General features: G+C 49.1%; 1 protein-coding gene across 2 annotated transcripts; it reads right to left on the bottom strand.

Annotated features, from left to right (window-relative positions):
* Window positions 1-12,379: 12,379 nt before the first annotated feature.
* Window positions 12,380-17,970, bottom strand: MLF2 (myeloid leukemia factor 2; the record flags this gene model as incomplete). 2 transcript variants are annotated; one of them, XM_082014343.1, is made up of 7 exons in its annotated part: window positions 12,380-12,663; window positions 12,752-12,911; window positions 13,265-13,390; window positions 13,817-13,870; window positions 15,356-15,391; window positions 15,858-15,984; window positions 17,906-17,970. In XM_082014343.1, 7 exons carry the CDS (start codon window positions 17,953-17,955, stop codon window positions 12,485-12,487), a joined length of 732 nt encoding a protein of 243 aa, XP_081870469.1. In that variant the 3' UTR covers window positions 12,380-12,484. The 2 variants fall into 2 exon arrangements, with proteins under 2 accessions (XP_081870469.1, XP_081870470.1); XM_082014344.1 differs by having other exon boundaries at window positions 15,356-15,400; window positions 17,906-17,955.
* Window positions 17,971-26,312: the final 8,342 nt, after the last annotated feature.

Genomic DNA, 26,312 nt, shown 5'->3' with positions numbered 1-26,312 from the left:
GGCCCATCTGAGTGCGTTTTTGTGGTATAAATGCTGCTTAAGCCATTCTTGGGTGATGTTGGAGTCTGGCCAGAAAAAAAAAAATTTACTCCTGTGAGATGCCCAGGAAAAAACATCTGATTCTTCAGAGGATGCATCCTTGAGACTGGCTTGAAGCCAAGTCAGAGGGATGTGAGTGCCACACTGCTGTTCCATGATAGTGTACGCTGATGTGAATGTAAATTGACACTGTGACTCCCACCCCCGCTTGGCTCTGCCCTGCCTCTCCTTGTGCCAGTGCTAAAATTTGATTCCCTGAACCTGGGTATCTGTGCGTGACCAAACTGCTGAAAAATTAATCCAACAAGGGAAAGCTCTGATCTTTGTCTGCTGGAGGCTTCTTCAAGTTGTTGGCCTGGCTGAGTTTTCTTCTGGGTCAGCTCCCTGTGCAGACAAGTGAGAGCTGGAGCTGAGGCAGTGTAGGTGGGAGCAAGCCTTGTTAAGGGGATGGGGAGGGGGCTGAGACCATGTTTGTTGTAGTGGTAGCAAGGTGCAATGTCATCTCAATAGTCAAACACCACAAAATGCTGGTTTGTGCAATATTGCTATTGTACTGATTCTGGACTGCTGTAATACAGCACTAACGTGCAGTGGGGAACCCCTGTCACCTGAACCCATAAACTAAAAATTAAGCAGCTTCCTTCTGTGTGTGTAAGGTCAGGGCATACCAGCCAGCTCTGCTGGGGCAGGGATATGCCAAGCTGTCCCAGGGTGACTGCTGTTACTGGCTGAGGTCTCCAAGAGCTAGGGGAGCCCCACACCTTTCCCCTATTCCACAGCTTGTGACATCAAGCCCCTTAGCTGCAGACATCTGTCAACAAAGTGCCAAGTAGGAGAGGTTTGGCGTGAAGTTGTCCAGACGAGAGGTGCAAATCTGGCTGCAGGAGCGCATAAGGAGGCAACTGAGCTGGGGTTGTCTCAACTCACCTAGAGAGGTCTGGCTAATTTGCAGCAATAGGAAGTCTACTTGATGAGTCCTGTTCTCCATAAATTGCAGAGAGGGGTTGTGACAAGGCTTCCAGCTTTTTGTTTAAATTACCTTGAGCCTTCCTTCTTCTGCATCGCATCACCTTCATCTGTCTCTCTCAGCGAGGAAAGTCACTGTGCTTGCTGCATTTGCAGTTGTCTGCAAGAAGCAATAAGGTTTGTGCACATCAGCTTCTCCTGCTCCCTGGGAAGGCCTAGTCTGGGACCGAGGTGCCGACAGGGGAGAGGTGCCTCAGAGCCCTGAGCACCTGCCAAATGTCTGGCACCTCATGTCTTTTGAAAGCAGAGCCACTTGCAAAGCCACTGGGCTGTGATGCAAAGGAGAGAAGAGAATGGGCTTGAGATGGAGCTGAGCAGCCAGACAAAGCACTTGTCCCAACAGCCGGCTGAGGTCCAGTGGGAGCTGGGCTGGAGCCGTGGCACCTCCAGGGAGAGCTGAAGCTATCAATAATGGAGGGAGGATATTTGTGCCCCACAGGAGTCCCACAGACCCTTAGGAAGAGCAGCTGTAAGAGCTCTTTGTCCTTCCCAGGTGTCTCAGCTCCTCTCTGACCTGTTGGTCTTTGCTCTCTTTAACCGCACTGTGGCTATTAGGCACAAAGCATCTTTTTAAACACCCTGAACCCACAGCTTAAATCCCGGCTGCCGATCCCGGGAGCAGAGTTGGAAGCATCCCTGAGCCAGCACTGAGGGCTGCATGCCAGTCGCACGTGATACGCTTGTGTGAGCGCCCTGCGCAGCACACAGCAAGGCGGGGCAGTGCCTGAGCGCCGTACACACACTGGCATCGGTCTTATAAGCACAAAAACCCGTGCACGGGTGACAGCAACCAGAGCATGGACCAACACGGGGTCCTGGCGGGCTCACCACACCAGCCCTGGGCTGTGCTGAAGCCCCAGGCTTGGATCCTAAATCACAGCTGGTGAGAGTCTGCCTGCATGCTTCTGCTGTAACTTTGTTTTGTGGCATCTGGCTTGCCCCCTCTCCGAGGCTCATCTCATCTCCCTGGTAGTGGCATTTGCCAAGTGCAGCCACAGGCCTTGCTCCCCCTTCCCATTTACTTATTTGCACCTCTAAAGGCTGGTTGTGTTGTGGATTTCAGAAGGGTTTGGGATGAAACGTATTTGCTCAAGGAGCATCTGCACAGCTCTGAAAGTCTTCCATTTTGTTTACTTTTCAAAGGGAACACCTTTTAAGACCTCCATTAAGAAAAAGGAAGCAGAAGGTAGCAGATAAAATTACTTCAGACCTTTGGTATGACTGAAAAATAAATGAGAGGTGTGCAGCACAGAATGAAAATATTGTTGCAAATTGCCTTGCCGGATGGCAAACAGCAGGCAGGAGCACAGGTTTCCCTTTGCCCTTCACCTGAAAAATCACGCTCTTTATTTTCCTGCTGACTTCAGCCGTGACTCTGAATTTCAGTCAGAGAGGATGTGAAGATTAATTAATTAGTTAACATTTGTAAATCACTTTGAAGATGGCAAGAGTGAGGTAAGTACTGAGCATTATTATTATAGGTTTTCATTTTAACTTTAAATGTATCTGTGTTTTTAGCCCTGTTTTCTCCCAAAGAAAAAAGTGAGAAAAGAGACCCTGAGTAGAGCAGAACAGAAATACCTGGACACATGACGCCCCAAGCCCTGGCAAAGGACTGCAGTTTAGGAGATTGCAGAGAAGGTGTGGAGAAGCACTTGCCCCAGTTCATCTAGGAGCAGGAGATCTGCCAGCCCTGGCACAGAAAGTGTAACGACTCTTGCACAGTGATGCATTGCAGCCCCTCTTTGGGTGTCATATGTGGGGCTTCCACATCTGGGTACATGACAGTAGGTTTCCCCAGGCTAGTCTGGGGTGACCTGGGAGGATGGCAGCCCCACCTCTGCCCAGCAGCAGGATACGCTCCCGCCACCTCCATCCTCCCGTGGGTCCCTGGTGCCAGCCAGGGAGTGGGTGCTGCAGCATCCTTCAGGGCTGCGGGGATGCTGCAGAGGTCACAGTGACACCAGCCAGCTTCCATTTACCGGTCTGTGGGATGTTCATACAGCCATGTGGTCCCCTAGAGTTAAAAGTGGGAATGCCTCACCTCTGCTCTAGCGGGCATTGACTCACCGGCCCCCCTGAAGGCTTTTGTAGAAGGTTGGTGCCTGACAGTTGGTCTGTTGGATGAACTGGCACAGCGGATGGGTGTCCCGGTCTGCTTCCTGTGGGGCTGCACCTTCTCGCAAAGGCTCTCTACTGACAGCAGCCACGGAAGGCTGTGCCTGCCGCTTGCCACGGCTGGACCAGCCCCCTGGGATGAGGCCCTGGCTCTGCAGGACTACGATGCAGAGCAAGGTAGAGTCGTCAGAAGAATCCCACGGTCTCTGTCAGCAGCTTGCAAATGCATCTCTCAGATCTCAGACATCCTTCTTGCCTTCTTGTTATCCCCTGGAATAGCTGCCCATTTTCCTCCTCTGCCTCTTTCCATGTCTGTGTTCCCACCTGCAGCGCTCTTCTTTCCTCATCCCTTTTCCTAGTACTAGTTGCTACTTAGCTGCAATACTCAGAAAAAATCATTTGCTGGTTCCTCAGCCACCCACCTTTTGGGTGTTTCTCTTCAGGGCTGCTCCAGTTTTCCGGGAGCATCCCTGCTGGTGCAGTGTGGAACGGGGCTGGATTTTTGTCTGCCGCCTCTGCTGGTGGCAGGCTCTTCCACTGCCAGGGAACAGAGTTCATCTGCAAAACTTCTTCGTCAATGTGCAATTATATTCATGTTGCAATGAATTCAATAGAGACTGAAATGTCAGCTGGATTCAAGAGCTGTGACTCTTATACGGGTAACAAGAACATCCAGAATTACTGTAGCACTTGTGCATGCACTAAAAGCAACTCTAAACCCTCCGGTTCCAGGGCACAAGTGAAGCCCCAGCCCCTTCGGATCAGGGGAAAATGTTTCTGGGGAGGTTTCACCCTGTGTCCTGCAGCATTCCCTGCATCTGCCTCTGAAACATTTAGTGCTGGCTTTGGGACACAGGGAGATGGATGATCTGTTCAGTGCTAGCAGAAGTAAGAAAGAGGCTGCCGGTGACCGAGCGTGATTTCTTACTGGTACCATCTCATAATCCCTTGCGAAAGCTTGTCAAGTGCCAACGAAAAACTGGTTGATTTTATTGTCCCTACTAGTCCCCTTGGCAGGCTGCCCCAGAACCTGATTGCTGTAGTGGTTAGAAAGTTGTTCTAATTTCCATCTTAAATGGATTCACAGCTAGTTTATATTCTCTTGTTCCTGTGCCAGTGCGGGTTTAGATGAAGCTGTTCTTCCTCCCTGGTGTTTATTTCCCTTGAGTATAAACTTCACTTTGCTTAACTAACCAAACCAGCCTCCTCATAGCTTGTGAGCTCTCCATAACTTGTAGGCTATCGTACAAGCTCTTATTTGCATTTCAAATTAAGCTTTCTTGGCTAGAAATGAGCTCAGTTCTCTTCCACAGGTGAAGTCTCATCAGCACCTTGCACAGCAACAGTAATACATACCTATAGCTACTAGAAACACCTCCCAGATTGCGTGTTCCTTCTTCCTGATGCCTCAGTAGGGGCTTAAGTTGTATGTTTCACTGGTGATCCTGAGTTTTTCTTTTCTGCTGCCTATAACTAAAGAGGCTCCAGTATACAGCTAAGAAAGTTTTGATTTTACTTCCTATGTGTCTTTTCCCTTCTACTTCGTGCTACTAACTTTAGTCCCTTTGCTGTTACTGACACCCTTAAGGCCACCTACATCCTCCTGTGTGACACTCTCATCCTGCCTGGCAATCTGTCTGGGTTTTATTTATTTACTCATGTATTCATTTTTTTACAATCTTTCTTCTCTTATTGATAAGGGATGTATATCGTGCAGCTAGTATCTCTACTTCCAGATTACCTCTGATCATTACAGCACCAGCAGTTGGAGATAGGTAGTGTCTATTCTATTCCCTTTCCTCTGTATCTCCTTTTGTCCCCCCCCTAAATTTGTATTGTGTCCTCAGGATTCATAAACCCAGTCAGTCAAAGCAGCCAGATGTGAGGAGATAGTGGAAGTAATAACAACTTAAGTGGAATTTCCCCATGGGGACATTTTTTTGAAGTGTTGTCTTTAAAAAAGAAAATTCCCAAGAGGAAAAAAATAGTTACATTTAAGACATGTCTGGAAAATAAAATCAAGTCATTTTTTTAGAGTGTTTTGGAAAGTAGAAAAATGTTGCAAAATCAAACAAGTGATTTTTTTCTAGGCTCTGTATTCAGGTCTATTTTGAATCCTATTGTTCTCCAACATGGGAGTTGGTGCCAGGGGAGTGGCACTTGCCCGTGGGATTTTACCCTCTCGCCCTGTGAAAGCTCGCATTTGTTTCCCAAACCGCTGGGCCTGTAGACCGCTCCGTTTCCTGCAGCTCGTTCTGTGGTCTCACGTGCTTTGACGTACCTGTCAAGTCACCAGGTCTCTTCTTCCCATCTCCTCTGCAGTCTAGCACTGTGCCAGCCTGCTTTCCTCGCCAATTCATGGATTTTTAAAGCTTTAAGTGACAGGTATAATCACACCGTTTGGCTTCTCAAGTGGCCAAGAACGACCTCACCCCATTCCTGTGCTTGCTCTCCAACTTCCCTTTGAGACACCCCACTAGGTTGGGAGTAGCAAGAGATGGAAAACCCAGGTATGCTCTAATAATGACGATCTCCCGTGAAGGTCCACGTCTCATTTCCAGTTCCATCATTAGGTAGCTGCAGGTTTTTTGCTAGGCTAAAGAGCCCTCTGCTGTCAGAAACCTCATTCCCATATAGGTCATGCCAGCCTGTGCTCCAGCGGAATGAGCTCAGACACAAAAGTCTTGAGCTCATGTTACCTTGTAGTGCCAGTCAGTGTTTCCAGGCTTCAAGTCATCCTTGTTGCTCCCTTCTTGAGTCCTTCTGATCTTTGGTGTCCTTTTTAGTGTCGTACACTCAAATGTCACACAATGGGTTCACCAGTGTGATATAGGGGAGAAACCTTACCTCCCTTCTTAACACAGGCTAATGCATCTAAGTGTAACCCATCTCCACAGATGAAGAACTATGCAAGTACCATTAATTTACTTGGTTATTGCCCAATCCCCTAACTCTTTTTTGGAGTCCATCCAGAGTTTCCAGAAAACATTCTTCCATCTTGAAAGAGCACAGGCTACATTTATGTTACTGCATGAATGTCTTTCTGCTTTCAGTGCAGCCAGAAATACTTGCTGTTTATAAACAAACACCACACCAATAGTTATGGACTGCTCTGCGTATCTCATCTTTTTCCATCATTTATCACTTTCATCGTTCCTTGGGTCTTCTGAAAGCTTCATCAGCACTGGTTTAATATCTGCTTTCAGATCATTAATCAAATTACTAATAAGCATTTGTTTCAGAACAGCATCCTACTAGAAATAATTTCATATTGTGGGGTCTTTTTTTCTGCTCATTACTTGAAATCTATCAGTGAACTAAAATTTATAATATCAGCCTTTTTGTTGTTTTAATAATTTATTCTTTTTCAAATCAGAGAAGACTCTAGTGTGGCTAAGATATACCATGCTGGTGTGACCTTTAACTTTAGGTTGCTGTAGCACCTTTGTTAACCCAACCCATGATTTAATCAGAAAATATTACAGTTTTTGGACAGGAACAATTTTGAGAAAGTGAGATCAAGAACATTATAAAAACTGATACATCCCTTTTTATTTTTAAATTGGATGCATTTTCCACCTCTTATCTTGACTTAATGTCAGTTTACAGCTGTGGATATCATCTCATTTACCATTTGCAAATATTGGCAAAAGTTAACTTTGCCAGGCTCATCATGTTTCTTCAGTATTCTACAACACTTTAAAGAGTGCAGTGAAAGGTGCACAGGGCTTCAGGGCTACCAGCAAAGACATTTAAGGACAAAGTTCCCACTAGCTTTAATGGTCTTATTTTCACAATAAATTTTCAAATATGGAAAACTTAATAATATGTAACAAGCAAAAAAAGCTTAAGGCTGTATTCTATTTGTGTGTAGCTAATGCACTCTGATCTGAGGTTACGTCATCCAGCTTTCTACCAGTTTTTCCAGGTTCTTTTCTGCTCATTCTGCGCTCCCCCCGCCCTTTATTCACCACCCCCCCCCTCTGCCTCACTCCAGGTGCCCTACTTGCTCCTTAGCAAGATCCAGAAGTACCACTGAACTGCATCATTTTGGTGCTTCAACAAGTCCCATGTGAAGGTGACAGCTGTGGGAGGAGTGAGAGAGGATTTTGTCTCTGCCGGATGGATAAGGATGACTTGCAGCCATGCCCCACACATCTTAAACAAACACTGTTTGTTTGACTTTCGTGTTGCGAACACCCAACCTTCTCTTTCTCCATCCTGCTGGAAGAGTTGTCACAGACATCTCAGAAATATCAAAGACTCACCCCAGGCCTTCCCTTTGCCCTGACACAGCAGGTGGGACTACTTCTAACAGGAAACCATTCTCACTTGAAACTATAACTAAGGGAAAAAAGTAACCAGATGCGTGTGACCTAAATGCCAAAGTTAGGGTGGTGCCACAGAGGTGAGCTTTCTGACTGCGTGCGTGTTCTTGTGCACTCAGGCTCAGGCACCTGTTTACAACTTGGTGCTTCTCGCAGCTTGTCTAAAGACAGAGGAAGAGGAGTAAATCGTTGGTTGTGGACACACACCTTTTTGTTGCCTCCGTGCAATTGTCTGCATGCTCTTCCATTGGACTAATAACCTACATCAATGATCAGTAAGTGAATTTTCATCAAATCAGGGTATCATCAGCGAAAGGGAGAGCCCCAAGTGCAACTCGTGATCACTCAGCATAAGGCACTGGTGGCAGCGCATCTTACTGCCACCGCAGTACAGATCTGCCATCTTTCTCCAACCTGTCAGCCTCACTGCCTGGGATGATCATGGAGCAGATCCTCCTAGAAGCTATGCTAAGCCACATGGAGGACAAGGAGGCGATTCGAGACAGCATGGCTAGTGGCCTTTGATGATGGAGTGGACAAGGGAAGAGCTACAGACATCATCTATATGGACTTCGGTAAGGACTTTGACATGGTCCCCCACAACATCCTTCTCTCGAAACTGGAGATATAGATTTGATGGGTAGACTGTTGAGTGGATGAGGAATTGGTTTGATGGTCGCATCCACAGGGTAGTGGTCAACAGCTCAATGTCAAGAAGGAGATCAGTGACAAGTGGTGTCCCTCAGGGGTCCGTATTAGGACCAGTACTCTTTAATATCTTCATCAATGACATAGTGGGATGGAGTGCACCCTCAGCAAGTTTGTGATGACACCAAGCTGAGTGGTGCAGCTGACGTGCCTGAGGGACGGGATGCCATCCAGAGGGGCCTGGACAAGCTCCAGGAATGGGCCTGTGTGAACCTCATGAGGTTCGACAAGGCCAAGAGCAGGGCCCTGCACCTGGGTCGGGGCAACCCCCAGTATCAATCCAGGCTGGGGGATGAAGGGATCGAGAGCAGCCCTGCCAAGGGGGACTTGGGGGTACTGGTGGATGAAAAGCTGGACATGAGCCAGCAATATGCGCTCGCAGCCCAGAGACCAACTGTAGCCTGGGCTGCATCAAAAGAAGTGTGGCCAGCATGGCACGGGAGGTGACTCTGCCCCTCTACTCCGCTATGGTGAGACCCCACCTGGAGTACTGCATCAATCTCTGAAGCCCTCAGCACAGGAAAGACACGGACCTGTTGAAACAGGTCCAGAGGGCCACAAAAATCATGAGAGGGATGGAACACCTCTCCCAGGAGGACAGGCTGAGAGAGTTGGGGTTGTTCAGCCTGGAGAAGACAAGGTTCCAGGGAGACCTTATCGCAGCCTTCCAGTACTTACAGGGGGCTTGTAAGAAAGATGGGGACAGACTTTTTAGCAGGGCCTGTTGTGATGGGACAAGGCATAACGGTTTTAAACTGAAAGAGGGTAGATTAAGACTAGACATAAGGAATAAATTTTTGACAATGAGGGTGGTGAAACACAGGCCCAGGTTTCTCAGAGAGGTGGTAGATGCCCCATCCCTGAAACATTCAAGGTCAGGTTGGACGGGACATTGAGCAACCTGATCTAGTTGAAGATGTCCCTGCTCATTGCAGGGGGATTGGACTAGATGACCTTTAAAGGTCCATTCCAACACCAAGATTCTATGATTCTCCTTGCCGTCACATTCTCTCAAGCCATCAACTGAAAAGCACCATTATGCCTGGATCAATGACAGCCTGCAGCAGCTGAGAAGGCTTCTCCAGCAGAACCCTGAGCAGCAGGCAAAGAACCACCTCACAGGACCAGAGGAGTCAAGGGAGCTTCACCCTCCCCCTTTTGGGAAAAAGCCTCCTGCTCTCTGAAGTCAGAGGTTAAGGTACCATGTCAGCCTTGGGACTGGCAATGGAGAGACCCTCCCAATACACTTACCATACTTACTTTTTCATTTGGTATCTCCAAAACTCTCTCCTGGGCTCATGTGTCTGCTTCCCAGCCTTAACACACAGTCCTCCTCTAACCAAACCTCTCTTCCATTTCCCTAGACCACCAGAGACTTGTCACGCCTAGAGAAAGCTGAGATCTTGGGAACAACCGTACATTGCCTCCTTAGCAAGGCTGAAGCAGCCAGGCAAATCACACCCCCTGCCACAGAGTGCAAGAGCATGCAAGGGTCCCAGATCCATGAGCAGGGTGGCACATAACAGGGTGCAGAGGCCAAAGCCAGGTAAAAGATTCTCTCTTTGAGAAAGAGGCACACCTGCTCAAGCATCATCCCAGTTTGTGGGGAGTCACTGTTGCAACAGCTCATAGCACTAGGACCCCAGTTGCCACATTCCTGTCTGTCCTCTGTCAAGATTAGGAAATCCATGCCCAAAGAGGAATGGATCCTCACATCTTTAAGGTCCAAGTTAATCCCCCCCACCACCACACTCATCTCCTCCTCTTTCTCAGACATTGCCTCAAAGAACAGCCAGGCCTTCATGGCTGGTTACCACCACTGTCTCGATGCTGTAAGCACTTGTCTGAGCTCAGCTGGTTCTTTGCTGAATCAAAACACCAGGTCCCACACCTTGCACCAGCTGGAGACTACCACTGGGATGAGGGCTGCTGTTGCTCCAGTTCCTTCTCTCAAAGTCTGGCAACCTCAAGATGACTTGTCTACCACTAAACGTCCTCCAAGCCCTGCTTTTTTCTGTGTAGCTCCTCCTTCAGCCCTGCTCCCTTCAGGGCCTGCCTTCACTACAACTCCAGAAACTCAGTCCATTCCCAACAGGGTACTGGCTGATCGCCCTCCAACGCTTACTTCACTGCCTCCACAGAGGTCCCTCCCCTCCCTTAGCTCTCCTGGACTCTGGAGACTTCTCCAACTGCACCCAGACATAGAGGCCTTGGTGAGCCACCACCTGAAGACCAGGACTCCTACTGGGGTTCGCTATGGGACAGAACAGGGCAGGGAAGAAGGGACAGGGCCTGCCATCAGCCAAGGCTCTGCCCTGCACTTTGTTGAAGGGTGGAATGTGCAAACTCTGACCTAAACTTTCAGGGGCCGGATTCTGCATCCTTGTTTTCAGGGTGAGATAATCAGTCCCCAGTGAGGTGCCTGTTCCTCTGTTAGTGCCCAGCTGTACAACATGGGGATACACAGGAAGATCCCAGTACATCACTTCCAAGTGATGACACCTTCCTGCCTTCTGTTCCAAATGAGTTGATGAAAAGGTCTACATAAGGGTGCATGCTGGAATAGGAAACTGGCCCAAGAACTCAGATCTTCCCTAGTCCTGTATTCCTAATGCCTCTCAAGTTTCACCTAATACTGAAGAAGCTGAAAGGTCATTCCTAACAATGTCAGCCTCCATTGCAGAGAAATAAGAAAATAATGGAAATACTCCCTGGCCATGCAGGCACCCCAGAGGCCCAATTCAGGGTGGCACAGATGACCAGGCAGCAATAAAGACCAACCAATCTCCCTTGAGTGCACAGCAAAACTACAGCTATTAAAGGGTATTTTTGCAAACAGTGGGTTCTTAGGTCTTCTTTCACTGTTTCCATGTTGAGCATTATCTCATTTTAAAATTACGTGGGAAGGCTATAAGGCTGTTTTCTCTAAGAAAATAAAGCCTTAGAATTAAACACCAAGTTTCTCCTCAGCAAACTCCCAAGGATATGAGGTAAGTTACTTAACTCCACAATAGGCACAATTAGGTTAGCTGAAGGTGAAGACTGATCCAACAATTCTTTACAGTTTGTTTCTTTATTCAGTAAACATCTAGTTACAAGTTCCACAAATTAAAAAAGTGAGGGAGCTGACTGAAGAGGGGTCGGGGGGGGGGGGTCAGGGCACAGGCTGATCCAGCTTTTGTTCTGCTCCTCCCTTCTCTTAACGCACACATCCTTCTGCTTCTCCATAGCTGCACCAGGGAGCAGGGGGGAAATCGAAGCCTCTGTCCCGGTGACGGGACCGACATGGGGTTCTAGCAGAATTCCCTCATATTTCTTTCACAGGGGACTAAACACAAACTTCAGAACCAGCCCAAGCCAGCACAGAAAGAGTGGAAAGGATGGAAGAGGCAAGGTGGCAGCTCCTCATGCCCACCACTACTGTCAGAAAGAACAGAACCAAGGGAGAGCAGAAAGGGAATGGGCAATTAACATGTTCCTTGCACATCAGTGAGATTCCCCATGACCCACTGAAGCACCCAAATGGGGCAAAAAAGAGCAATGCGGAAGATTAGTTGCTTTGTTTCAATTCTTAAGTGGAAGGGAGGTTAATACTAAATTTGAGGAAGGTCCAAGTGTTGCTTTGAAGGGGCTTCAGAGTTTCACTGTTTGTACCTGGGAGGAAGGGAAACACAGAACATGAAAAAGAGTAAGTGGCAACTAGAAAGCAGCACAGAAGACAGATAAAGACATGTTTAAACCTGATGTCTAGACAATTTTTTAAAAAGGAAAAAAGTCCCTTTTCAAGCATTACATCACATCCTAGTGAACCCTGTTCAAGAGACAGGAGACCAGACACCAGTACCTATTTATATTTCAAACTGGACTGACAGCAAATGGTCTCCAAGTTCTATACAATGACGGTATAAACGCTCTACATATTGCAATTCTACATCATTTCATACCATTTCAACTATCAGTTAGGGCTGACACCACACTTTTTTGTTGATGACAAAGCTAACTTAAACAGCTTTCCACCTTCCCATTCAGAAAAATGTTTTCTCAAAATTCACATCTTCCCCTGCTCTCTAGATTAAGTGGGAAAACCTATTTCCAACAAACACTTCAAAATAATGTAAGATCGGGGCAATGAAAAAAGGTGATTATATGGCTAACAGGCAACTGTGCAGTGGAAGGTGAGGAAAAAAGCTTGTTAAGACTTACAAGAGCGTGTAGGTAGATTTGGGGGTGGCCACGCTGCACCCCCCACAAGGTCTGCTCTGGGTTCACCAGTCATACCGACGGGACTGTCTGGAAGGAGAATCCTCAGGGCCCTGGATTGCAAGACGAGCCCCTTCAGCTCGGCGGCCACTGCTGCCTTCATGGCGTCGGTAATCCAGCCCCCGCTGCGGCCGGAAACGGGATGTCTCTCGCCTCCACTCATCATCAAATGCAGCCGCATCACCTATATAAGGACAGAACAAGCTCAGACGGGGAGGAGGTGGGCCAGCAGCACCTGGGTTTGCTGAGAGCAGGACACAGACAGTACTCACTTTCATCCATGTTGATGTAGTCCTGCCTCTCCTCCTGGTCACCCGTGCGATGGTTGCGGGATCGCTGCATGATGTGGGCCCGCTCCCTGATGTGGTGTCCAATCGACATTTGTTCCAAGCCACTGTCTGAGTCCCTTACAGTCCGTCTAGTCTCACGGATCTGAGGGCAGATTCCCGTGTAGGATCAACATTGTAATTCATTCTCCCAGCCCCATAAGGCACTCCCATTGCTGCCTGCAGTATTTCAATCATGTTGCGCTGCCACCACTCCCAGGATGTCAGACGCAACATAATGATGAGGGAAAAATGGATTCCCCCCTGCCAGCTCTTCCCATCCCCTCCCAGTGGCCCTCAGCATAGTTCAATGAGTCACAACGCACTCCTCAAACTGCAGCTGACTGCAAAGCAGAAGTGCTGTGGGTGGCCAGCACTGAGCCACCAAATGAAGTTTATCCACCCACAGCAAAACCAGCAGCCTTGTGCTGGGAAGATGCACTGCAGCCTCCTCCTTACCCCGCCAGGTGCTGAACGCATCTCTGAGGTCTCTTGATAGACTTTGGGCCCATCACCCAGGTTGGAATAGGAGATGACAGTCGAGGAGGTAAATGTCTGGCAGTTCGCACCACTTGTCATATGCTCCTGCAAGAAGAAATGGGGAACGGTATAAAAAAGGAATGAGAGGGAAGAAGAGATGGCATCTAATTCTCTCTCTATACAACGAAGTAGAAAGAAGTTACAATAGAAGGAATATAATCCCCATGGGTCCACCTTTCTGGAGAATACATCTTTCTGTTAAATGAATTCTTGTTTCTTGCTGAACAAGTCTACCCCCACACTTCCTTCCTTACCCATCTCCCTTCCCTGCACTCAGCAGGTACGCCTCAGGAACAAGCTCTCTAATCACTCCATACTGGTCAGCAAGCAAAGCTTACAGCCTCTGCCACCTTGGCAGCTCGAGCACAGCCAACACCAAAGCAGCACAGCAAGATGGGAGACATTAGAGAGGATGGCAGGACCAGCTTCAGTACTCCCCACAATACAGACTGGCTTGTAGAGGGTTCTTACCATGTTTCCAATCATGTCATTCATCATCCCAAACATATCTATAAAGCCACCTGCCTGATAAAAAGGAAAAGAGAACACAACAATAGTCAGCTTGGAAATATACAGGAGGAAAGAACAACAAACTATCTGCAAGGGACAAAAAACACCTGCCTAAGAAGAAAAACCTTGTTCTTTTCCCTTTCAGCAGTGCAGAAAAAACAAGATTTGGGGTTGCTGTTCTCTCCATTCTTTCAGGTTGCACTGTCCAAGTGTTCTTGCTCGCCAGATCTCTGAATACAGCAAAGGCTGTTCTTTTAGTTTGGGTTTGACTCCAGGCACTCAGCAAAGCTGAGAGAAGAAATCTCAGGTATGTACTTATAGTGATCTTAACCCTAAGGCAGACCTCTCCTCAATGATGTTTTCACCTCATCCCTGTCAACTCTTAAACTACAACGAAGTTTCCATTGATTGTATTCTTTCTAACATAATAAAAAGTTTTCTTATTTTCCCTACAAACACTTGACTTTTTAATCTTGTAAACCTAAAGGCTGCAGCAATACACTGGGCCAGCAGGTCTCACAGGTTAATTGTGCAATATGTAAACAAAATTACTCTCAGTTTAAACTTGCTGATTTTTTTGTTTCCTCAAGTAGCCTCTTGTTCTCCTTTCCAGAAAAGCAGTACTCACATGCAATGTTACTATCCTTTGAAGTATATCTGTTTGTATTCTTATTAATCCTTCTCTGAGCTACAATAATTCCAGGACACTTAGCCTCTTTCACTGAGGCAAGCCTGCAGAGCAAGGCAACTAAAGTTGCTGGACCTGGAATAACCTATTTCCACTGTATTATTTTAGTAGATGACAGAGATCAGCATGCTCTAAGCATGGTGTTCTTAAACAGACACCATAGACATAGCCATTCTCATTCCAGTCCTGTTCACCTGAAGCATTCGGCTGGCTTTTCCATCTGCCACCACTGGCAAAGGAGGTTCAATAATCACCTCTGCCTAATGACAGCCAAGTCTTTTCCTCATGTTGTCACAGTTCATCCATTATCTCCAAACAGATCCGCAGCTCCTTTTCAGACATATGTTATTAAGAGACTATCTGCTATTCCCAGATATTAACTGTCCCAATTCCTACAAAATATTGTGCCACAACAGCTTTAGGGCTCTCCTCTGGTCAAGCTGAAAATACAACTGCCCCATATAAACAGAGTTAGAATCTCATCTCTAGAACAGCTCACAGACTAGATTAAAGCGTTAGAGGGGAAATGAGGGAAAGGCTTGAAGTCATATAGCAACGCAATGAGAAAGGTCCAAGAGAAACCAGCTGCCTCCAGTTTCAGTTCAATAGCCTCTTCTGTATTCTGTTTACTATAAATTTAGAGCTCTTTCTGGTCTCTTCACACCTTCCCACCCTCACTACCCATTAGGATAGATGGTCTTGCTCACACATGGATACATTTTAGCATCAGTTGCACAGAGCGTTGATGAATTTCAGGAAGGAGTCACTATCTGGAAAGCCTCTAATCTGACCCAGAAAAACAGATAACTTACCATGCCAAGCATCCCAAAGGGTGAAACAGCTCCAGCCTGCCAAGAAAACAGAAAAACAGACAGAGAATGACCTTGCGACAGCCAAACACTAGATCCTCCTCAGAACACCCTCATCCTTCTCAGAAACAGAACTGGGAACACTCAGGCCCAACAAACAGATCAGGAAAGTGCGCCACAGACTCATGGCAATTCAAACCATACCACCCCTAACAAACCAGACGGAAGGTGATGTTCCTAAATTTCTCCCAGTTATATTGGTTTACGGTCTTGAGAAACAACATGCATTTCTTCCCTTCCCCCCATTCAGCCTAGAACACAATTGTGTTCAATGTATTAATGCACGTGGAGTAAAGAAAAGGATAAGAACACCACTGTTTGAGGATTAATTCTGCCCCACCATCCATGTGAAGGCGAAGGGCATGCCCAACCCAGTAACAGGGGAAGACAGAAGCTAACAAGGCAGTTTAGAAATCCTACCCTGTAGTCACAGCCCCTCTCTTACCTGCATCCTCCGGCCAGCCTGGCGAGCCCCAGGTGTGGTCCCATCAGTGATACCAAGAAGCGGGCCGAACCCAAAGCTTCCAGAAAGCATGCGGTTCATGTGCTGCCGGTGGATTGCAAAAGGGTCCCTTTTGGAAAGATTAAGATAACAATGGTGAGGAAGGGGTGACAGCAGACAAAGCCCTACAAAATCCACCCCTTCTCAATTTGAGTTTCTCTTATGTAGATTCTCTTATGTACATTCGTTTCCAAGCTGAAAATCCAGAATCCCCAAAACTTGGTGTTGCTTATGGTGACCCTTGGGACAGGAATGGTCCTCTGTACTCCATCTTATTTCTTGTAATAGAAGGTATTACACCACAGAATTCCTCTCAGGCACTAACTGATGTCTGCGCAGAAGTAGGTTGGTGTTCTGCTCCCACTGGCCAAGGCCATTCCAGAACCTCACTGCTCTAACAGATGAAAGACACTTCTCAGATCTGCAGTCCACGTAACATTTCATACTCATTTCCTCTTGTGCCATCAAACCCTTTTACAACAACTCTGCTAAGCAACCAAACCCTTCTAGAAGAGCAATTCTTCATTTTGCAGGGAGGTACACGAAGACCTTCCTGGCTGCAAAGACAGAACTACACTTAATGGGACCAGAGAACATGCAACCCTAGATACTGTCCTCTCATCCCTTCACATACGTGCACACAAACACACTCAAATGCAAGACTGAAACCTCCAGAACAGACTGCACAGCCTGACACTGTGCAACATCCCTCCACTCCAAGTAATCTTCATCTGCTATTTTCCTACAATGTTATGTGTACACGTGTCAAGAGGTTGAGATCACATACAGCTTTTGCAGATTTGAGAGAGAAAGGGAACAATAACTGGTGTCCCTAACTGGTTTTCCTTCCTTTCCTTTTTCTGCAGTCTCCATTTCGAGGGCTGTACACATTCACACATGCTGAAAGAGCAAGGAGAGAAAAAGAATAGAGACAAACAGTCACAGAAGACAGCGGCCACAGTAAAAAAAAAAAAAAGTCTGGGAAATATCATAGCATTTCTCTGCACATCTGATAGTCTGCACTAATCCCTCTTGAGCGTGAATAACCTCAACAGCATAGAATATTCCTGAGATCACAAAAGCACTTACTAGAAACCAATACTTTTCTGTCTCTACTAGAAATGCTTCGCATAATAAAAGCTAGACTCATACCTGCCACATCAATGAGAACAGACAGTCATTCTGTGACTAACTGGGACATGAAGGTCTCTTCTCCTGCTAATTTGTTTACAGCTGATAAATTTTTTATTATCAATGTTACAAACAAAAAAATGGACTTTACTCTTCTACATCAATTAATTCCACCAAATTTCTAGTAGAGCCACACTTAACATAATCAAATTCTTACTGTATTACAGTCTATTCCTAATCTGCTCTGGCAAGGACTGCCAACTTAGTTTCACTGCTAAAATTTATCAGTAGCATCCAATGTCTGGACTGTGGACAGAAACAAAAACATTCAGTAAAAGGAATCCCAGGAAGAGTTCCTTTGTTAGATTTCAAGACTAGCATTTCAAAACGCCTTGTTATCATCTCTTTACTTAGTTCCTTACAACTTGACAACTCTTTTGGCAGTCTTCTCCAGCTCCATTAGTGATTTCCTGTGCAGAATAGCAACAAACACTTGACAGAACAGTAGATTTTATTTACCTGAACTGAAATTCTACTTTGCATAGGAAAAAAAAAATTATTACGCAAAGAAAAAGATTAGGTATTCCAACCCTCTCTTCCTCGGGCAGTTGCAATGCCTTTTGGCCTACTTTATTTAATTACGCTTTCCTCCAAAACCATGCTCTGTTACAGAAACCAGCCCAACGCGAAGCAGGTTATTCCCAGTGCTGCCCCTGAAGAGAGCGTTTGTGTTTTCCTCAAACAGCTGCTGCGCTGCGGCATTTTCCGCGACCCCGGCAGCCCTCTGCCCGCCTGCTCGGACGCCAGGGTAGGGCACACCGGACACCCCGTCCCCCCGGAGGATGCCCGGCTCGACTCACATGGCAAAGATGGGGTCCTCCGGCTCACCATCCCTCATCAGCCGGAACATACTTCCCTCGGTCTGGGGCGGCCTCTGCGGGGGGTAGACGGGGCGTGAGGGCGGGGAGAGGCCGAGCAGGGGAACCGAGCCCCCCACCCCGCGCCTCCTCCATCGCCCCCCTCCCGGGCAGGTGATGGCAGCGCTCCCCCCGCAGCGCCCTAGGCCGCGGCGCCCTGCCGCGGCCCTCCCGGGCCCAGGCCCGGGCTCCTCCGCCGCGCCCCTTCCCCTGACCTGCCGGCGCGCCGGTGGGTGCCGAGCGGCGGGCGCAGCCCCTCGCTTCCCCCTTCCGCGGCAGCGGGACGCCTGCAGGCCGCTCACGCCTCCGCTCCCATCGCGTCCCGGCACCGCGCTCTCCCCTGCTACCGCCCCGCCCGCGCCAGCCGGCTGGCCACGCGCATGCGCGCCCACCGCAGCCCGGGCGGCGACGCTCTTACCGGAAGAAGGCGAGGGGGGGGGAAAGGGGGCCCCTGCCCCTTGCCCCGCCCCCTCCTCGCGCGCGCCCCGAAGCTCGGCCAGGCCGGAAGGGCTGCGCGGAAGAGCGCCCCCTGCTGCCAGGCCCTTCCCCCACCCCGCAGCGCGGCGGGCAGGCCCGGCGGCTGCCACCCCGGAGCTGCGACCGCAGGCCGGTCTACGCGCCGTGAGGGCTGCCCCGAATGCCCGTACAGCCACCAGCGGGGCGCCCCAGGCCTGGCTCTGCAGCACCAGCCGGAGGACGACAGACCCGGGCCCGAGGGGTCACAGGCCGAACACTGGCTTCTGCAACGCCTTACTGTCTGGGGATGCCTCGGCATGGCAGCAGCACGGCAAGGTGCCACCCCGGGCTGGTGCACGGCACTGCCGGGTGGGTCCGGGTGCGGGCTGCAGCTGGCAGCGAGTGAAAGCATGCCCTGTCACAACGGGCTATTGTTCCTCGGGCAGAGGCAACGGTGGACGGGCACGGGGCATGTCGCTGGCATCCCACTTCGGTAAGAGGAGAAGTGGCCAATGGGTGAGGCGAGCACTCGAAGGATCAGAATGAGAGGGAGCACGGTCACAGGTGCCTCTGCTACGCTCGCCAGCCAGGGGCACCTCAGAGGAGATGGAGGCTGCCACCTGGCAGCTCACCCTAAGGACAAGCCCAGCAGCTAGTGACTTGTTAGTTCACTGCCAGAGCCCACACCTATGTCTGAGCCGCTGCAGGGACAGCACTTTGCCCAGGCTTCCCACCCAGTGTGAGCATGTAGCGGGCAACCGACAGATCTGCTTGCCTGTGCTGAGAGCATGGATGGTGCATGCACACCAGTGCTCTGCCCGGCAGAGGTGGGGAGGCTACTTTGTAAGCCGGCTGGGGGTCATCACTGCCCCCGGGCAGCCACCTAGAACCACAGACAGAGCACAGGTACTCGATGCGTGCACCTACACCTCCACAAATCAGTGGGGTGATGGCCTCTGTCACTGTCCCTGGGGAATGCCAGTTGCCTTCAGCTCCTAATGCCTGCTCCGCTGGATTAGAATCATAGAATCTTTGGGTGGGAAGGAACCTTTAACGGCCATCTAGTCCACCCCCCCTGCAATGAGCAAGGACATCTTCAACTAGATCAGGTTGCTCAGAACCTTGTCCAATCTGACCTTGAATGATTCCAGGGACGGAGCATCTACCACCTCTCTGGGCAGCTTATGCCAGTGTTTCAGCACTCCCAGTGTGAAAAATCTCATCCTTCTATCTAGTCCAAGTCTACCCTCTTTTAGTTTACAACGATTACCCCTTGTCCCATCACAACAGGCCCTGCTAAAAAGTCTGTCCCCATCTTTCCTATAAGCCCCCTTTAAGTACTGGAAGGCTGCAGTAAGGTCTCCCCGGAGCCTTCTCCAGGCTGAACAACCGCAACTCTCTCAGCCCGTCCCCATAGGAGAGGTGTTCCATCCCTTTGATCATTTTTGTGGCCCTCCTCTGGTCCTGCTCCAACAGGTCCATGTCTCTTTCCTGTACTGAAAGGAGGAGAGCAGACTGACTCGTTCCAGCTTGAGACCAGCGCAGGCTTCCTTAGTGGTGTTTTTGTTGACCGTTGCATCCTGCCTGCTAGGTGTGGGAGCCCTCCTAAACACGTGCCAGAAGACTGGACATACCAGGTTGCAAGATGGGGTTGAGAAATTGAACTCCTGGGTTGTGGCAGGAGCCACATCCTTGGATTTTGGAGTTTGACGGAGGAAAACAACCCAGTAGCATGCTTTACGTGGTGGAATGCATATATTGGCAATACCATAATTGGCAATACCTCTTGCTACAGTAGGTCTCAAAACTGCCTGGTGTCCAGAAAGGATAGAAGACCTCTCACTGGAGGCCTGTGCCTGTGCATATGCAGAAGACCCTTCAGATGTCCCCCATTGTGTCTAGCAAGTGCATTCTTCAGAGGCTGAAACTAATGTCCACAACATGGAAGCTGTGGGTAGTGTAGTGGTGCAGGATTGTGAGGTGGAGACAGATCCTATGGGCAGGGCACGGGCTAAGCAGTGACAGACCACTCAGGCAGTGCCCCTTAGGAGGCTGTTCACAGGTGAACTGCTGAAACACTCTCCCGTCATCAGCTGGGAGCTGATCTGTGAGCACTGAAGTTCATACAGAGCCTCTGCTAATGCTGCCTCAGCCTCTCTGCCTCTTCCTTTGCAACCTTCATCCTTCAGTGACCTGCAGTCAGGAAAGCCTTTCCTGTTTGGTGTGTTTTCCTTTTGCTCTGAGGCTCTCCTGGTGTTGATTAGAGTATGTGGAGCTGACCTCAAGCGGCAGGATTCAAAGGCAGGTAAAGAGCTTCTTGGGCAAGAATGTGAGCATGGGGGGGTTTTTTCTCTTTTTTTTCCCCCCAGATCTGGAATAAAATTACTTGCTGTCCCTGAGATACCAGTGATCCTCCCCCTCCTGGAATGTCCTAGAGATAGTAGGACTCCCTCATTTTTTTCCAAATACTAAGTCGGGCATTGCTGCTGTCCAAACACAGAGACAGGGAAGGAACAGAATGGAGTTCGGAACAAATACTGCTTTGCAGATCCTTTTTCTGTCCCCAGTGCTGCTCCTCCTCAAGTGGTCTGTGATCCAAAGGGCTGAGTTTTTGAGACTGGGGGCTGCAGCTGTGAGTCTTACTGGATATTTCTGTAGCCTTACAGGCAGTCCTTACACTTGATAAACCTATGTCACCAAAGACTACATTACCAGTGATACTACCACTTCAGCAAATCCTAAGAAAACCTATCCTGCAAAGAATCGTGCTGGTGGCTAATGCTAGGTGAAACCCTGGAAGGAGGAATTGGAAATGTAATGTTTTTCTGGAACATGGACAAGCCCACAGTTCTGAGGAATGCAGAAGCTGTGTTACTGCACTATTTGTAGGAGAGGTTTCTGTATAGTACTCACCACATGTCTAATTGTGGACCAAGGGGATGGTCATTTGCTAGGTTAGAATAACGAAGCACGTGAGGGCGTGAATGAAAAGCAAGACTCCCATCTTGCTCCTGTCACATTCTTTATTTAGGCTGCTTCTGTTTTCCATCATGAATAAAAGCCATTAACTACATCTCTCCATTTCCTTTCTTTCTTTTTTTAAGCTGCACAGGTAGTGCTGGAGGCAGTGGAGGATGGGGGAAGGGGAGGAAGAAGGAGCTCAGCAGGCAGCCAGGAGGACCTGAGTGAAGGGCAAAATGGCAGAGGGATGAATGGCGCCACTGCCCTCAACTCCACCTTCTCCCGCCTACTGCTGGCTGCTGCCAGGCAGCCTCCCCCAGCATCCCCGTCACCCGTAGCGGCAGAGTCAGCCAAAGGGGCAGCCACAGTGGAAGCATTTTAAAAGCAAACCGAGTGTCACGTGGTGAAGGTAAATAAACAGTATGGTGAAAAATCATGCCTTGTTACCTGCTGCTTCCGGGGACCGATCATTTTGGCCAGGAAGACAGAAGCCGTTTCTTAATGTGTCCAAATGTTCCAGGGCCCCTGTGGATGCCTGTAAGACAAAGAAATCCTCATTATCAAAAGTCAGAGCTACCCACAGCCATTTCCTCATTGGTTCCCTTCATCTGTGCCTCGTACATAATCCTCACCCAACAACTAACTCTGACCTCAGATGAAGGGCACCCTGAGTGAAGGATAGCTCTGATTTGATCCTCAAACGTGACAATTCATATTTGGGATGATACAGCCAGCTTGTGGTGGCTGCAGCTTGTGTTGCACGGCAGCAATTACTTTCAGAATATTTTGCTCGTGTTAAGAATGTGTCTATCACACTGTGAGTGAGAACCACGACCTCCATCTGTGCTGTGTTAGCAAAAAGAGGTTCACAAAAATCACGATTCAAAACCTCCCTCCCCTTTCCAGTCTTCTGACAGGCTGTGTCACTCCTCATCAGCCTCTTCTACTCCTCTTGCCTCCTCTCATCCTGTTACCTACCCTGCCTCCCAGCCCTCCGCAGTGCTTATTTAAATGTGTTGCCTCTCAGGAAGCCATTTCCCAATGCAAAGTTGGCTGATGGTTGAAATCTTGGGTATTTCCTCTTGACTCCAGGATACAGCATCATGAAAGAAGAACAAAACCGATTATCCACCTGGATTTTTAATGGACACAGGACAGAAAGATGAACAGTGTGGATTAAATACATAAATGCATTCAAACACATTCCTTCCGCATGTTGAGATTTTGCCAGTTTCACTGTAAGTAAAAGGACAGATACTCTCTGTGTCTGAATTTATGTAAATCTAATACAAGTTAATGCAAATACGCAACCTTCTGCTCATTTGTTGTTCAGCAAATGGTTTGGAAGAGCTTTGGAACCACTTATGAGTTAGTTCACAAAATAAAATTTTTGAAATACCCAGTATTGTGTTTTGCTTTTGCTCAGAAAATGGCTCAGTTAGTTCAGCCTTCAACATAAACAACATCACGCCCCACCCCCCAACAGAATGCAGTGACAAGATTAGCAAGGTATTTCAACAAAATGCATAAATATTTGCTTCTAGGTGCATGCACTCTCCATATGTTAGAAGAAAAATAAAGACCATGCATGAAAGCCCAGACACATATGCAAGCACATGCTCACGTATGAAGACACACACATGCAAGCTTAACACATGCCTCAGTAGAAAAGTACCACACTTTCTATATTCACAAAAGTAAATGCATGTAACAGATAAAATATCACCACTGTACACAAATAGGTATGTACTGCATCTAAACACATGCACACACCTGCATAAACACAGAGCACAAACAGCATGCAGCACAAAAATTGTAACTTATTGTACAGAGAAAATTACATTCATATTGTTCTCCACCCTGCAGACAGACACGCATATTGTCTGTGTTCCTGAACAATGATATATCATGTAACTTCTGCACCTCCCTCATTTTGTCTAAGGACATAAGACTCCAAAAAGGATGGAATATATTCTGCTGAGTTAGCAAATCGACTTGAGGCAAATTACAGAACATACTGAAAAGGGACTCGCATCTGCAGACTGCACAATGAGTATATTCGCATTTGCAACAAAGGGAAAAACACAGATGGGCGAGGCAAGCAGAGAAAAGCTGCAAAGCAATCCAGCAGATGAAATGCAGAGTGGCACAAATCGGATGGAGGAGCAGAAGACACAGGGCAGAGTTAGGTGAAACAGTTAAGGGATGCCCTCAGGCCTTGAGCGAAGCGGCTGCACGCTAGAAGCCAGAGGAATCTCCCCATCAGGATCTGAAGGGCAAGAAAAGTTGGGATGCAGAAGCGGGCATGTCACAACACACGAGGAAGATTTTCACACAGGATTTAAGGCAAAAAACATACTTGATGCAGGCATGCAGGGCAATATGGGACACATGGAGAATGAAGCCGGGGGATGCAAGATGAATTTTGTACATGGGGTAAAGGTTGTCATAAAGGGAAGACAGGGAGAGGGCCACGGGAAGAATGCTGCCAAGAATATGGGTACGAGGCAAAAGTTGAGAAGCAACAGATGAGGTAAAAATTGCCAGGAGGATATGGTGAGGAGCGTGGAAGGGAGAATGTGAGACTGCACGCTGCAAGTGCTGAGGGGAGGGGAGAGCTGAGAGGTGGCACACCAGTTTGCAGAGCTGACCAAGCAGCCCCATCCTACAGGTTGTTGGAGACAGGCTTCCCTTACACAAACAGGCGTTTGTCTGTGGGTGTGCTGTCTGTGTCAACACAGCGCTTCGGGCACAGCGACATCACTGAATATATCCCTTGCTTTCTCCCCTTGAGGATGTTGTGTCAAGGCCTGTTCGTGCATTAATATGAAAACGTCTCTGACAAGGGATGCTTGTCGGTCTTTTGCATTTTCAGTAGCTGAGTGTGTAAAGGAAAGGATGAAGAACCTGGATTGGTGAAGAGAACAGCAGAGCCGTGAGCCATGTGTCTCCTGACAAGCAGAAACAGAGAGGAACAACATCTGTCCACTTTATAGACTTTTTTTTTCTCCTGATTTTGGGTGTAGCTCCAGAAATTAAGATCTTCTTGCATAAGAGAGGGATGAAAGCGGGGTACTTGAACCAAACAGGGCTTGAATGCTGATAGCAGCTAGACCTGACAAGTTGGCCAGAGGGGCTTTATGGAACAGAAGGAGGAAAAAAAAGCATGTATTTTCATGATTTGTTATTTTGGTACTAGTCTAGACCTCTGTGTCTCTGGGTTACAAGGCAATTTCTTTGGGGCAGGCACTACCAATGCATGTATCTAGGAAGAACATAGATTAGTCAGATCATCTGAGAGAAGCAGCTGTAGCTGTGGAGAAGACAAGATGGGGACCTCCTACCTCCCTGTCACACAGATTATACTTTATCCAAGCTCTTTCATATTTTCCTTCAGGAGGTATATACTTATTACTCTCCCCGTTCCACACGTACCAATTGCTTTTCCTGTTAAATGCTCAAACTGAAACTCATTTGATTATAAACTCAGAGGAGCAGTTCTAAATCCTGACTTTGAACTGGAGCTTAGTGAGTTTGTAGCAGAAGGACAAGAAGGGCTTCTGTGCCTAAATATTTTCCAACCAGATGGATTAATAACCTTGCCTCATACCTGTGAACATGGCTGTGCACACGCCTACATCTAGACGTACTCATGTGCATGCTTAATTTTGTACATAGGCTTGTAAATGCATGCAGATTTTTCGTGTGTCCCCCAGAGTGGGACAACATAAATCTTCTGGGAAAGGGAATTTAGTCATTCCGGTCTGCTCAAGCTGACAAACAACGCTCTGAAGCGCGGCTAGAGGAACATCTGTTAGTCGGCAACAAATCCCCGCAGCTGCAGCACACAACCTGCAATTCTGCAGAAAGGGCTTTTCCTAAAAAGAGAGTCGGAGCTCGGTCGTGATCCTTCTCGGCGGGCCGCCCGCCGCCCGGACCCACCGCCCGGACCCACCGCGTCCGCGGCTGGCGGGGGTCGGGAACGGGCGCGGGCCGCACGAGCCCGGTTTCCGCGACAGGCGGCAGGGGTCAGTGTTGCACACCCTATGCTGCCCGGCTGCTCCTCCGCTCGCCGCGCCTCGCCACCGGGGCGGGAGGTCGGGCTGGCAGCGGGCGGTTGGAGCCGCGCCTGGCGAAGCCTGTCAGCGGGGCACCGCCATTGCCTCGGGCTGCCGAGCGCCCGCCGCGGAACCGGGGCTGTGGGCCCTCCGACACCTGCCGTACCGCCGTGGAGTTGCACAGAGGGCTGACAATACCGAGGCCTCCTCCCGTTTAAGGGCCGGATGCACACAACACTCGTGCCCCATGCAGCCCGGCTACTTCATCACCGGCCTCTCTCCTCACAAGCCGCCCCGGACGTCAGCCAGGGCACACATGCTCGCCCTCCACCCCCGGAGGACTGCCGCAGCGCTCAGCAGAGGGCAGGCCGGTCCTGGGCAGGAGCCGAGCCCCGCAGCGCGCCCGGGGCCGCGGCGCTGGCGAATACCGCCCCACGCCCTCAGTCCCTCGCGCGCCTTCCCCATCGCCCCACGTGCCAGCGGTCTCTCCCTCCTCACTGCAGCAACCATCCCCGCGCGCCCCCCTTCACCCACTAGCAAGACTACTCCTAGCAGCCAATGGGAAGGCTGTTGCCAGGCGGACGGCTCATTTGAATAGCCCAATCAGGCGCTCATTCGTTAGTCCCTCCTTATATGGGGAATCGGGATACGCTCTGTAACCCTTCCCCCACAGCCAGCTGCCCTGCCGGCGCGCGCGAGCCAGGCCCCGCCTTTTCCCTCCGCCACGGACTGAGCGCGGGAAAAGCAGCCTCACTGCCGCCCCGCCCCCACCCGGCGGATTCCCGCGCGGGGGGCCGGGCTGGGCCGGGCGGGAGGAGCCCCGCCGCCGGGAGCGCTTCCAGCGGGAAGCGGGGAGGGCGGGCAGCTGGAGTGGA

The sequence above is a fragment of the Phaethon aethereus genome, assembly GCF_964289735.1.
Source record: "Phaethon aethereus genome assembly, chromosome: 1".
Lineage (NCBI taxonomy): Eukaryota > Metazoa > Chordata > Aves > Phaethontiformes > Phaethontidae > Phaethon > Phaethon aethereus.
The sequence above is the reverse complement of the archived record's forward strand: the minus strand, read 5'-3'. Positions and strand labels throughout refer to the sequence as shown.